This window comes from Vipera berus (assembly GCF_964194415.1).
Source record: "Vipera berus genome assembly, chromosome: 3".
In the NCBI taxonomy this organism is placed as follows: domain Eukaryota; kingdom Metazoa; phylum Chordata; class Lepidosauria; order Squamata; family Viperidae; genus Vipera; species Vipera berus.
The window spans coordinates 70,378,235-70,391,104 of record NC_138204.1 but is presented as its reverse complement, the minus strand read 5'-3'; the positions used below and the strand labels follow the sequence as shown (position 1 = coordinate 70,391,104).

The 12,870-nt window shown below is 32.7% G+C and overlaps 1 protein-coding gene across 1 annotated transcript in view; it reads right to left on the bottom strand.

Moving 5' to 3' along the window:
• LEPR (leptin receptor) overlaps positions 1 to 12,607 on the bottom strand; it is a gene marked incomplete at its 3' end in the record, with an annotated part of 43,258 nt that extends 30,651 nt beyond the window's left edge. Inside the window, exons 1-4 of the mRNA XM_081323565.1 lie at positions 12,554 to 12,607; positions 8,183 to 8,461; positions 7,566 to 7,689; positions 647 to 852 (exon numbers count right to left, since the gene is read on the bottom strand). Coding sequence (XP_081179691.1) covers positions 647 to 852; positions 7,566 to 7,689; positions 8,183 to 8,461; positions 12,554 to 12,593 — 649 coding nt within the window. The 5' untranslated portion in view covers positions 12,594 to 12,607. The remainder of the gene's footprint in view (positions 1 to 646; positions 853 to 7,565; positions 7,690 to 8,182; positions 8,462 to 12,553) is intronic.
• Positions 12,608 to 12,870: the final 263 nt, after the last annotated feature.

Sequence of the window (12,870 nt, the reverse complement as noted above, 5' to 3'; positions counted from 1 at the left end):
TAGAATAGAATTCTTTATTGGCCAAGGGTGATGGGACACACAAGGAATTTGTCTCTGGTGCATAAGCTCTCAGTGTACATGCGAACAACAAAGTAATATAATCATAAGATATCAATAAGAGAAAGTAGTAGAAAATATTTTATTAGAAAGGACTTGTATCTTTGACTTGTCAAACCTTCATACTTATTTGTGTGTTTTGTGCCACAATGTAGATTATGAAAAATAATATATTATTCCTTGAATATAATTTTATTTATAATATACTATGAATTTAAATAATTAAGCTTTACTTATATTAGGTCTGAATAATCAAATGCCAAATTATAAATCACAATATTCAATGAATGCTAGATTTATAACTAATAATATTAATTCAACATTTTAGGGAATTAAGTCAGAATGACTGTTGCTGGGATGCAAAAAAAAGATTTTAACATAAACATTTAATTCTATGTTGCTTTTCCCATTACTTCACAGTTCTGAGAGAATTTCCCCTTTAAAACAAGTTTAACTTAATCATAGTGTACAACTGAACCTGTAAACAAAGGTTGTCTTCATTATTATGGAGTTTCAAGAATAATTCTGGCTAAGTCTAACAGAGCTTGGCAAGTATGCTTGATGTTTTTGCTAATAAATGAAAACTTACCAACATCTATAGGTTTGACTGACATCAGTGGTGACTGCAGTAATATATTACCATTAGTGATCTTGAGCCACATAATGTAAATATGATTCAGTTTTACTGAAGATATCTGACATTCATATTTTCGGGCTTTTAGAGTATTACAGTGAGTGACTGTAGAATTTTCCTTTAGTGAATTTGTAGAAGAATTTTCCAGTGATGCATCTGTTCTGAAAAGAAAATAATACTAGTCATTTTCTTGCTATTTCTTTTATTAGATTATGCAGAGGACTTTATTAGAAATTCTGTAAATTGCTTGCATTATTTTTGTTATGCATGTAGGAAATGAAAAAACTGTGTTATAAATGCCACAAAGCACTTTTACGGTACTTATGCAGAGCATGATAAATATACAGTATGTAGCCATTTTATATAATTATAACAATCCATTCCAATTATATTATTAAAATACATTTCTACATCAATATCTATAAGCACTATCGAGACATTCCCATGGCAGATGGAAAAGTAACCATTTGGGTGATAATGTGTCTATACTATTGCAACTACCCCATTTTTATCCATTTTATCTTTTTTATTTAAAATAGAGGAAAATTTTCATAATGTGAAATCTTCACTGGCCCCAAACTGATCAGTCCATGGAACTCCCTGTCTTGTATAACTGATAAATATGCTTGCTTGCAGGCCAGCTACTCATTTCCAAAGAAAGTCTTTTTGGAAAAGATTTGCAAAACAAGAAAGCAGATAAAGTGCTACTCCACAGGAGGGAGAAAAACCCTAGTGGCTTCTTCTCCCCATTGAAACTCCCACCAACCATCTAAGGCACAGGTCTGCAACCCGCGGCTGTGGAGCCGCATGCGGCTCTTTCAGCCATCTCCTGCGGCTCCCAGTCCTCTGCCATGTGCAGTCCCCCCCAAAAAAAGTGGGACTAAAAAATTTCTACCAATCAATTCAAATATGCAGGGTAGGTGCATATCTTGCCTTGGCTCCACTCTTCAGTGAAACCCTGTTCTGCGCATGTGCGCACGTACGCGCATGCGCACACATTTTTTGCGGCTCCCAGTTTTTCCTTTTGTGAGGGAACCGGTTCCGAGTGGTTCTTTCACTGTTTCAGGTTGCTGACCCCTGAAAAACTTGACTGGGGGAGAGGACACCTAACTCTTCAGTGTTTTACATCCAAGTTTTAAATGTTCCCATTTAACAAAGGGAAAAGAATGTGGGGATGACCCGAAGTTGAATTGCTTTACAAGGAAAAAACATAAGACAGAAAGTAAGAAGACAGAAACCTCGACTATACAGCACAGCAGGGATGGTTTGAGGGTGACATAATGTGGTTGTTGTGTAAATGTGGAGTTTATGAACTAGTGGTCCAGTACTGCTATTGCCCACTTATGAAAAAGGCTCAAAAGAATCCAAGAATTAGCACCTCTGTTGACTGTGTGGCACTTATTTAGGCAAACAGAAATCCCTGCAAAAATATTATTGTTTATTAAAGGACAATTTCATATGGTTGAATTTTCTGGGTGAACTCGCCCATTACATGGCCAGTTTGAAAACTGAACATTTTATAGAATGTTTAAAAAAATCCTATAGGGAAGGAGAAAATATTTTTCTGCAAAAAAAAGTTTTTGCTTGATGCTTTAAAATTATTGTTCATTTTATTGAAGAACCAAATCTTCAGTGAGTGAAACACTTTTTAAAGACTGTTTTGAAACCATAAAATCATGCTTCTGGAGCAGGTAGAATCACATTACAATCTTGTTTTTTTAAAATGTAAGTAAGTTAATAAATATCAAACATGTTTGAAAAATGAATTCCTGGAAAAGGTTAAAAAAGGTTAAAAAATGGAAGAACTAAATGGAAGGAGCTAAAAACACTCACAGTTGCCTTTATATAATATTTTGTTATAATATTAGATCCATTTACCTTGGAATTCTATTGAAATCTTTTCAGAATGAAAAGGTATAATTTTCTTGATTTTATAATCTGAATTTTTATTTTTTTAGTCTGTACAGACATAATAGCAACAGAACTAATATCAATAGCACATGCACAAGGCAAGGAAAAAAGCTTGCAAAGAGAAATATAAAATTGTATCTGTTGCTCTTTAAAAGGCTATGCTTCTTTTCAGCTGTTTCTTCAAAATTATATCCATCAAAATATAAAATTAGCACTAAAATGTCAAAATTAATAACCCTCAAATACTCTTATGTTATCCTTATGGTGTTAAAACTAACACTCTAATTTATTAAGTAATTATATAATATGCTTTTTGCATTTCAAACTCTTTTGAATCAATGTGTATGACATCTATGTGTACGATTTTTTTTATGCACATCTATTTTTATCTTGTCTAGTTTTGCTTTGTTTTTGTATTTTCTTTCTTTTTTGGAGTTTGTATTTTAATGTTCTGAATAAAATAAAAAAAATATTGACCAAAAAAAAAAGAATTCAAACTCTTCTGAGTCTGTTATTTGGACTAAATTATGGAAAGTCTGAGGGTTTTTTTATTTGACAATATACTATTTTGTTTTCCTTCCTCTGAAAAATTCAGTTCAAAATATCTTCTTTGGCTGACCTCTCTAAATAATTTTGTTTTTTATCTTTTTTTCCCCCCACAAACTAGGAAACTGCTCAGATGAAGCAAACATCTTTTTGAATATATATTAACTTGTGACATCCAAAATGGAAGGTACTAGATGAAGTGTAACAAAAAGACCAAATTAGCCCTTGGCAACAACAGTGTCAGTGTGAAAAGAAGCAGTAACTAACAAAACACCTCAGCCCTTGTGGCAGATTGTCGAAGTAATAAACTAAGCATACACATAAATTAAGCAGTGAGTGAGTTTAGCAACAGGGCAAGACCAGGGCAGTTGATCATTTTCTTGCCTGCAACAATGAATAATTATTTAACAAACTATGATTGATATGATATACCTAGTTTGGTAATGAAATGTCTGCAAGAAAACATTCAGGCCCCACTGTTCTACTGTTTTTAATCTAGGGACAATCAGACTTTAGATAGGGTTGCTCAAATGGTGCAGATCATAACAATCACCCATTTTCTTTTCATTTCCTTTCTCCCTTTCTGAAGGAGAGAGGTGGCACCTTTCACAAAATGAGAGCTTCTTCTACCTCTGAATTCAAAGTTTTAACACACCAAGCTGTATTTAATATATTAAGATCAATTCAAAAGCAAAAACATAATAATTCTGCAATGCAATCTATGCTAAATGAGAGATTTTCCCCCCACAGTAATGGTTTGACAGAATTACATGGAAGAAGAAGAAGATAAATGACCCAGAATAATCTTCCTAAAGTTAAAAGCATCTGAACGATTTGGGGCTTGAACAATAGATAATATCCTTTTGTGGATATTATCTAGTCCTTCCAAGCTTATAAATTCTGCAGTTTGCATTTTGCATTCTACTGCCGATATTCTGAGACAGCAAACACTGCATAAAAACATGTACATCAGTATTACTCCCTAACATTTCAAAGAAAGTAAATATTTTCTCTATGTCCTAGCAAAGTGGCAAGCCATAACAAAAATAGCACAATCAAAGCCCATATCTTCTCTTTCTGATTAGCAATGGAACACCTGGAAGTGAGTTCCAGGCAACTTCACAGCTAAACTATGGGTAAAGCATCTGTGTCATTCAAATGAAGCTACAGCCTATATCATGTAGGGCCCTAAATTTATAGTATAGTTAAGAAGTGCCAAATCTGGATTCATGGATGTTCCACATTCTGAGTATCAAATATCACTAATTTAACATTGGTAATTGAATTTTTTTTTTGCACTAAATTGGAACGAAGGTTTGTAATACTGCAAGTTATTATTTCCACTCTTCAATAATTAGGGAAAAATTAGACCATGAAAGCAATACATAACCATACCTCACATAAGACATTAGTTACATTAGAACATAAAAAAATACTGCAGTGAAGGAGCTAAAAACAATCTGGAGAAATAGAACTTGTTGTATGCTAATGATGCCCATGTTATTGCCAGTGTTGTTGAAATTGAATCTGGGAAATGAATATGTGAAACGGCGTATGATTCAGCGGGCAAGAACTTTGGTTATAATATAATGCTTGAATAATGGGAAAACATGGACAAATGGTTTAAAATTTACACTGAATTTGTTACAAAATTATAATGCATATAACACCTGATAAATTGTCAAAGATGTATAAAGGTGTCTCAAATATATGTTAGAAATGTAATTTTAAAGGTATTTTGTATCATCTTTGGTGGATCTTTGCTGAAGAAAAGAAATATTGGGGACAGATCCATGTTATAGTACAGAAGATCTTTAAAATTAACATAAAATTCAAAGCTGAATTTTACAATAATCTTTTAGGATTATTGTATAAGGAATTGGAAAAAAGATCTGGAACTTTATTTTTGTTTATGTTGACTGCAGCAAGAATTCTTTATGCACAGTAATAGAAAGGTACATCGGTCCCCACAATAGAAGAATAGCTGGAAAAAGTGATGAGAGCTAGCAGAGGGGGCAAAATTGACTTTAATTAGAGAAAAGAATATATCCAGCTTTGTTTCTACCTGGAAACCACTTCTGGACTGTGTGTTCGAGTCAAAAGAAAAAGAAAAAAGAAATCTTGACTTTGGGTTTTGTTGATTAAGTTTGTTCTTACAGAAATAGCTAGTACTTGTTAATTGGTAAAGTAAAAGAATCTTCAAATCTATTTTATATTTTACTGTGCTGAAAGAACTTGGAAATCAAAGTTTTCTTTTTCTTTCTTTCACCTTTTACTCTGCACTTCTCTTTCCCATCATTTTCCTTTCCCATTTCTATACTATCTTTATTTTCATTTGTATTTTATGATAATTCTAATGAGTTTTTAAGAGAAATAGAACACATGAATACTCAATGACAATATTTTATTTTGTCTTTTGAAGTATCTTCACAATTATTATACCATAAAACCAATTCACAATAGAAGTCATAACAATTAAGAATGCATTGCTGGTCAATGCAAGGAGAAAATGTAATTGGTCATATTGGGAACTTTAAAAAATCAAGTTATAAATTCATATTTTGGGGGCACACTTATGGTAAACAAAGTGTAGGGGGAAAATACTCTGATTTAAGTTTGTGCTCTATTAGTTGCAAGTGTTCATTGTTCCACTGGCTATTATTTTTCTCTAAATTCTCTAAGTTCCTAAGAGAATTCAGATGTGATCCTTAATATCTCACTTAAAAAAAATTAACTAAACAATTATTTCTTTTAGAAATCTGGAAAAAGCAACATTTTGGGGGGGAAATAAAAATGATTGTAAAATCTGAGAAATGATGATGATAGATAGATAGATAGATAGATAGATAGATAGATAGATAGATAGATAGATAGATAGATAGATAGATAGATAGATAGATAGATAGATAGATAGATAACTGTAGGAATCCTTATAATTGGTCCCTGAATATTTATGCTTGTTTCTTTTATGTTACAGAGGGCATACAAGATAAATTAAGGCCAACTAGTTAGCCATATATTCCCAGGTTTCCTTGGAGAATCTGTCTGAAGAAGCACAAGGAAGGAAAGCTCATTCTATTTCAACAAGAGAACTTTCTTTTCATTCTGAACAAGACAGCCAATAAAACCACAAATATTGCATTCTCCAGTATTGTGGGTTTTCAATTTTTGATATTTTAACAGCCAACTCTACATTCCAGAGTAAGTCTTCTGAGTTCAGCATGCCTGGACTCTTGGTCATGATTAAAACCAATCAGGGCTTATTTTGAAACATAAACATTGTAAAAGTCCACAAATGATACATTTGTGTGCCTTTTCCTCTTGTGGAGTTTAAAGCAGAAAGCTTTCTGTTGTAGTGTTTCTAATGAAAACACACATATTCCCAATAGAGAACATAATATTCAGGCCAGACCACATAAAATAAGTACTTCTGTATTCCATTCAGTAAAACTAAGAACTATGTAAACAAAATATTTTGCTATTCAGAAGACTGCGGAACACAAAATAACATTTTTAAATATTTCAAAGGAGCTGCATGTTAATAATGCAACTACAATTTTAACAGAAGTATCTGATGACAATATAAAGCAGTCTACAATATTGATTGTCATTCTTATTGGCTGTTCCTGTTTTAAGGCCTAAAAAGAAATATTGCTGAAGAAGTGTCTTCATAGACAATATCTTTCACTGCCAAAAAATAACATAGTAAGAGAACAGGGAATGTTAACAGTTTACTTTTTATGTTTTGAATATAGGTCTGGTTTCAGAGTTTTAAAATGTCTTGATACTATGATATCATAATACAATACAATGAATTTGTGTAATATATCATCCCCAAATAAAATGAATAACTCTATTGGGGTTAGGGTTGGACTATAAACTTTTCATAATTACATTTTAATCTATTAAGTAAAACTATATAGTGTTAGAATTTTATAAAATAGAACTGTTACATGGACAATATCCCTGAAATGCAATAACATTTAAAACCATATTTTAACAGGGAGAATAGTCTTGCTTATTGAATGATTACTGAAATCTTTAAATTTACTTTGAAGACAGCAAGTCTCATTCACTCTGAAAAAGAAAAGAGTGTTTCCTTGCATTAAATCAACTTTTTAAAAAACTGTTTTGGGGTAAGAAGCTATATTTTGCTTTTAGTACTCTGTGTTCCATGTCAGCCCTTTTTCCCCTTTCAACTTGGTACCTGGTGCTTGGAAATTCCTCTCCCCACTCTTCTAATTTTTCCCTGTTAAAGGAAGACATATTTCCCCACCCCCATCACCTAATATGAAGTAAATGTGATAGAAAGTCTTAAAGCAAAATATAAAACTGGAGCTACTCTTATCAGAAGTGGAATAAGATCCTGTAATTCATAAACCCCACAAATTTTAACTTGGATTTTGATTATACTTACAATGCATGCAATAGATTAACTGTAAAGTCTTCATTCAAATATGGTGACTTAGTAGATAATTTCATGATGCAAAACAATTCTTCTGTGGTTTCATTGGTCCAAAACTGCAGATTCCAAATTAAATCTAAATAGAAAGTTAAGTATTTTTTTTAAAAAAAAATCCTTGTAACCCTGAACTCTTGAAAATAATTTATCATGCTCTCATTGGTGGCCCTATAAATGTAAAAATTATATTATATCAAATCATTTTTGCAAATACAAAAATGGTAGAATTTGACACATATTTTATTATTCCCCCCCTTCTGCCCCATCTCATGGACAATTACGTAGAGATCAACTACTATTATGCATATTTATTTATCCCTTCAATGAGGCAAGACTGGGCTATCCCATTTCTCAACTGACACCAACTTTAACTCCATTCTGTTGCTGAAAAGATCTTATTTTTAAAAAGCCATTGTAATTTGTTTTAGTTTGGTCACTGTTTTATTCATGATCTATTTTACTACATGCAGTTTGATTTAATCTATATTCTGTGCTCATATTTTCATTGTACAGCAGCTATAACAATTTAAAATAATCTGAGTAATAATTAAAAGCATATTTTCCAAGCCCACCTATCTGCTGAAGTGTTGAATCAACAATTCTTGAAGAAATAAATGCTTTGGCTTCCATTTCTGCAGTGTGCGCAAAACAATTCATATATGTATCACTCCAGTGGCAACATAAGAAATTATCTTCAGCCACCAATACAGTGGCATTGGCTCCAATTGTACCATGCACATCCTGCCAAGTGGGACCATCCTCTGCAATTCTAGCTGGTATACAGGGCATTTCAAAGCTCTGTGGAGGAATCTGATATACCATGCAATGAGAAATGACCACTTGAAAGAAATCTAAAGAGGGGGGAAAAAAAGAATAGTTTGAATATTTAAAATAAGGAAGACCTACATCACTATTGTTAGTAAGGGAATTGATATACATTAGATATTACATTAATCAATAGTCTTTGATTGCAACAATTTAATTTTTAATATCAACGTCTTAAAAGACAAAAATATATAAAAATAGTCAAATAGCATTTATTGTCACACAGTGTCTTATCTGTTGCAATTCTTAAACTACCTTTGGTGGCCTAAATAAACTGAAATGTGTGGACCAAATCTATAATCATTTTTAGTAATATGAACCGGTGTAATCCTGACAACTATTCAGAATGGCTTAATGTATCATTCTAACATTCTTTTAATATCATACAGGATGCAGATCCTGCCTGCCATAAATAGAGCTTACAGGAAATCCCTGGGTTAAGAGTCTGTCCTTAACTCAAAATTATGTATATGAATTGATTGCCTATTACTAAAAATGGTGGATGGTGTTTTTCCTTTCATGAATCACTGAAAACAGGCTGTACATTTAAAATTTGGAGCTTCAGTGGTTCATCAGCTGGAGGAAGGAATTTTCTATTTGTACGTCTGAGTTATCCGTAAATTGGACACTCTTAACTTGGGGACTGCCTGTATTCTGTTATGGCATGCTTCCGCTTCAGTGTAAAAATTTTATATATTTATTTATTTGGTACCTTCAAATCACTGTTGACTCCTGGTGACTGCCTGGGCTAGTCCTTGCAGTTTTCTTGGTAAAGTTTTTTTTCCCTTTTTTTGACGTGGTTCACCATTACCTCCTTTGTAGACCTGAGATAGAGTGACTGGCCCAAAGGTTACTCTGCTGGTTTTGTGCCTAAGGTGGAACTAGAACTGATAGTCTCCTGGTTTTGGCCTGGGATCTTAACCATTACATTAAACTGACTTTCAGTGTAAAATTACTCCTACTCTTAAAACTGTTCTGGAGAATTGAGGAACTTGGAGTAGAATAAAATAGCAAAATTATGTCTTTACCATTGTATTGTGTACTGCAAACAGTCCAGCTGGTAAATAAGAAGCTGGATCTAACCCACAGTATACATTTATACAGAAAATTAACTATAACAAGGAATCATATATAATATTATACTGTAATTAAGGGATGGAATTACACCCCTTAATTACAGCATAATATCATATATGATTTCTTGTTATAGCTAACAGACTAACAGTTAAAACAAATGAATCATACTTATTGCCACAGTATTCATTCCTATTCCACTGCAGAAACTGTGTTATCAGAAGATGTGATCTGAATAACAACTTAATAACTTTATTGTCACTTTGAATGTACACTGATGGGCATACATTAAAATGAAATTTTGTTGTATACAGCTCTCAAAAGGTCACCACCTCCAATATACACTACATAAATATGACAAAAATAAATAAATAAATACAGAATTATGCACATACCCACATATATTATATAACACAGAGAAACAGCACAGTCTAGCTCAGATTCTGTATACATGTGCATAGCGAGAAAAACAAACCTTGCGACTGACACATCTGTAGTGGAATTCCACTACAGATTTGTCAATCACATCTTTTTTTATACAAGTTTTATTGATTTTTTAATATTTATATATACATGTATTTGTGAAGCAATACGGTGGTTGGGTAGTCAAAATAACAAATAACAAGTTGTAAATAGTTCAGGTTGCATCAACAGGGATGCCCTCTCTGATTCCCTTAATTATCACATAGTCAAAATAGTCAAGTTAATACATTTCTAGTTGTAGCCTAGTCAATTAACAAAATTTTCAATATATTTTCACTAATACATATCAATATCCTGTTTTTAAATTTTATCTAATTGCAATAGAATATTCTAGAATAGCCTATAATGTACAAAAGAAAGTTTAATTTTTGGGTAACCAACAATTCCCTATTTCAATAAAGAATAATTCTCTTGCCTACAAAACTTACATTGTTCATTACAAAACATTCTTATGTTTTACCATTAAAATCTAGTTTTCATCTTAACAAATCACCAGTTGTTAGATATTTTTTGTCTTAACCGTTCAACAATTATTAAAATACTATCTTTTGTATATAAAATTCTAGATTCTATAATATAGTTCAAAAGTAACAACTAATATATTCTATAAGTCGTCTTAACCATACATCAATTGTTAAAATACTATCTTTTGATATATCATTCCAAATTCTATAATATAGTTCAGAATTATATTCTAAAAACTTACTTTTGTTTTCCCTTACAGATCTAAAACCTAAATGTAAAGTCAGTTATATTTTTAGAGATTCCCCTTAATCCATTGAAAGGTATTTTTATAGTCTATCTTTAGGAATCCAAAAAAAGAAACAAGTTCAGTTTTTTAAATCTAACTTTTGCCTTCCTTTTGTGCCAACCAGGCTTCCCTTTTGGCTTCTTTAAATTCTCAAATGTATCTCCCTTTCTTCCTATACCCCTTATTTGAATCCAGGGAGAGTATCCAAATGTCAGTTTTGCAAAGAAAGTGTCCCCTTTGTAACCATTGAAGTTTTGCTTTAATAATTCAGTTTTTGATGATTGATGTAATATAGTTGTCATTAAATCAGGCACGTCTTTTTCTTCTTCCAATTCCATCTGGATTGGGTAGAAAGTAGTAGCTGGTGTGATGGTTGTCATTTGATTAGTTGAATTCTCAATAAAGTATATTTGAAGGCCTTTAATTTCTTCACTCTTAATATTGCTTTCTTCAGGTGCTATTGCTTTTTGAGTTGTAAGTTTTGTAGTTGACATTGAAGTTTGGACTTTAAGATTCTCTGTAGGTTGCATTTGTTGTGCTTTGAAATCTCCTATTTTAGTGTTAGTTTCCACTTCTTCTATTTGCTCTTAGGTTATTATTTCTGCATTTAAGGTCAGAATTTGATTTAGTGGCTTTAAGTTGTCAGATTTTTTTTGCAGTTTGGCATTAATTTGTTCTGTCATTGCCAAAATCGTATCTAGTATCAGTTTATAAGCAAGTGGTGGGATATATTCATCCATTTTGTTGTTGTTTGCAGCTAAATCTTCCATGGAGGCTATTTTAATAATAGTCAAAGATTATCCACCTCCAAGGGTTGTTTTCAGAGCCAGGTGTTCCCACACTTATCTTTAAAAGTAATGTCAAGGACAGCTCTGTTATTCAGTCAGCTCTCACAACAGGAGAAAAGTTTACTTGCTGTACAACGTTTCGCCACAAGATGTCATCAATAGCATATAAAATGCAATGTAAAAATTTTTTTTCCAAATTAATATAAAACTTTTGTAGCATTAGTCCAATTTTTTTTCTTTAATTCACAGCTTAAAGAGGAAATTGGGTAGTAGATCCCCACCAAAAAATAGGAGCTTTTTAGTAAATACAGATAAAATTACTTAATTTCTTTGCTGAATTATTTGAATTTCTTTAAGGCTTTAAGGCTTTAAGATTTGTTCCCAGAGTAGATATTCGCCGTTTTTTCAAAAAGTGGGGAAAGAAATTTTCAGGAAAGTCCCACAGGAAAATAGTTAAGGGAGTAAGAAAAGTAAAGTCTCACCCAGGTCCTCCACATTGCTTCTTAGTGCTAGGTAGTGCTTTTGGCTTTCGGCAGGGAGCGGCTTAATGATTGGCCATCTTTATGGCCGGTCTCTTCTTCTTCAGGCCAAAGGAGTTGTCCTGGATTCAAGCGGAGGGATGCCACCCTTCCGCAATCACAGGGATGGCCTCCTCTCTGTATTTGCCCCTCCAGGGCGATTTTCAACCCTTTTCAGGGTCCTCCAAAAAAGAAAAAATGGACGGTAGGAAGCGAACTGTTCCTGCATGTCTGGAAGTGCCACGCGCGCAAACCAGAAGCCATCAATCACATCTTCTGATGACACAGTTTCTGCAGTGGAGTAGGAATAAATACTGTGGCAATAAATATGATTGGTTTGTTTTAACTGTTAGTGCAGTTATAAACTCATAACATATGTTTAAACTTAATCACTAGTTTTAACATTTGCACTGATTCTGGCATCAAAAGTTATTATCACATTCTGTAGTTTAAAAAGGAATCCATCCTACAAATAAGAAGCAAAGGCAAGATATTTCAACTTACTTAACTGTAGAAATCCACTCAAAATGTTGTTCCAGTTCATCTTGTTCTGGTCAATAGATCTTAGAGGAAAATAGGGAGAAAGATCATTTACATTTATAAAATCTGAAGGAGGTTTCCAAAGTTAATTTTACCAAAAAAATGGCATTTTTCCATAGAATTGCAGAGTGAGTGGGATTTTTATCAGACAAATGCAATAATGAGATAAGTAACTGTCTTGGAGGGACCTGAGCATTTCAGGTATCAAGTGGATGGCTTGCTCCTTAACCTTTGCCACTTGAATATGCAAACGAAGTTCCTCCATACAGTCATTTCAAGGA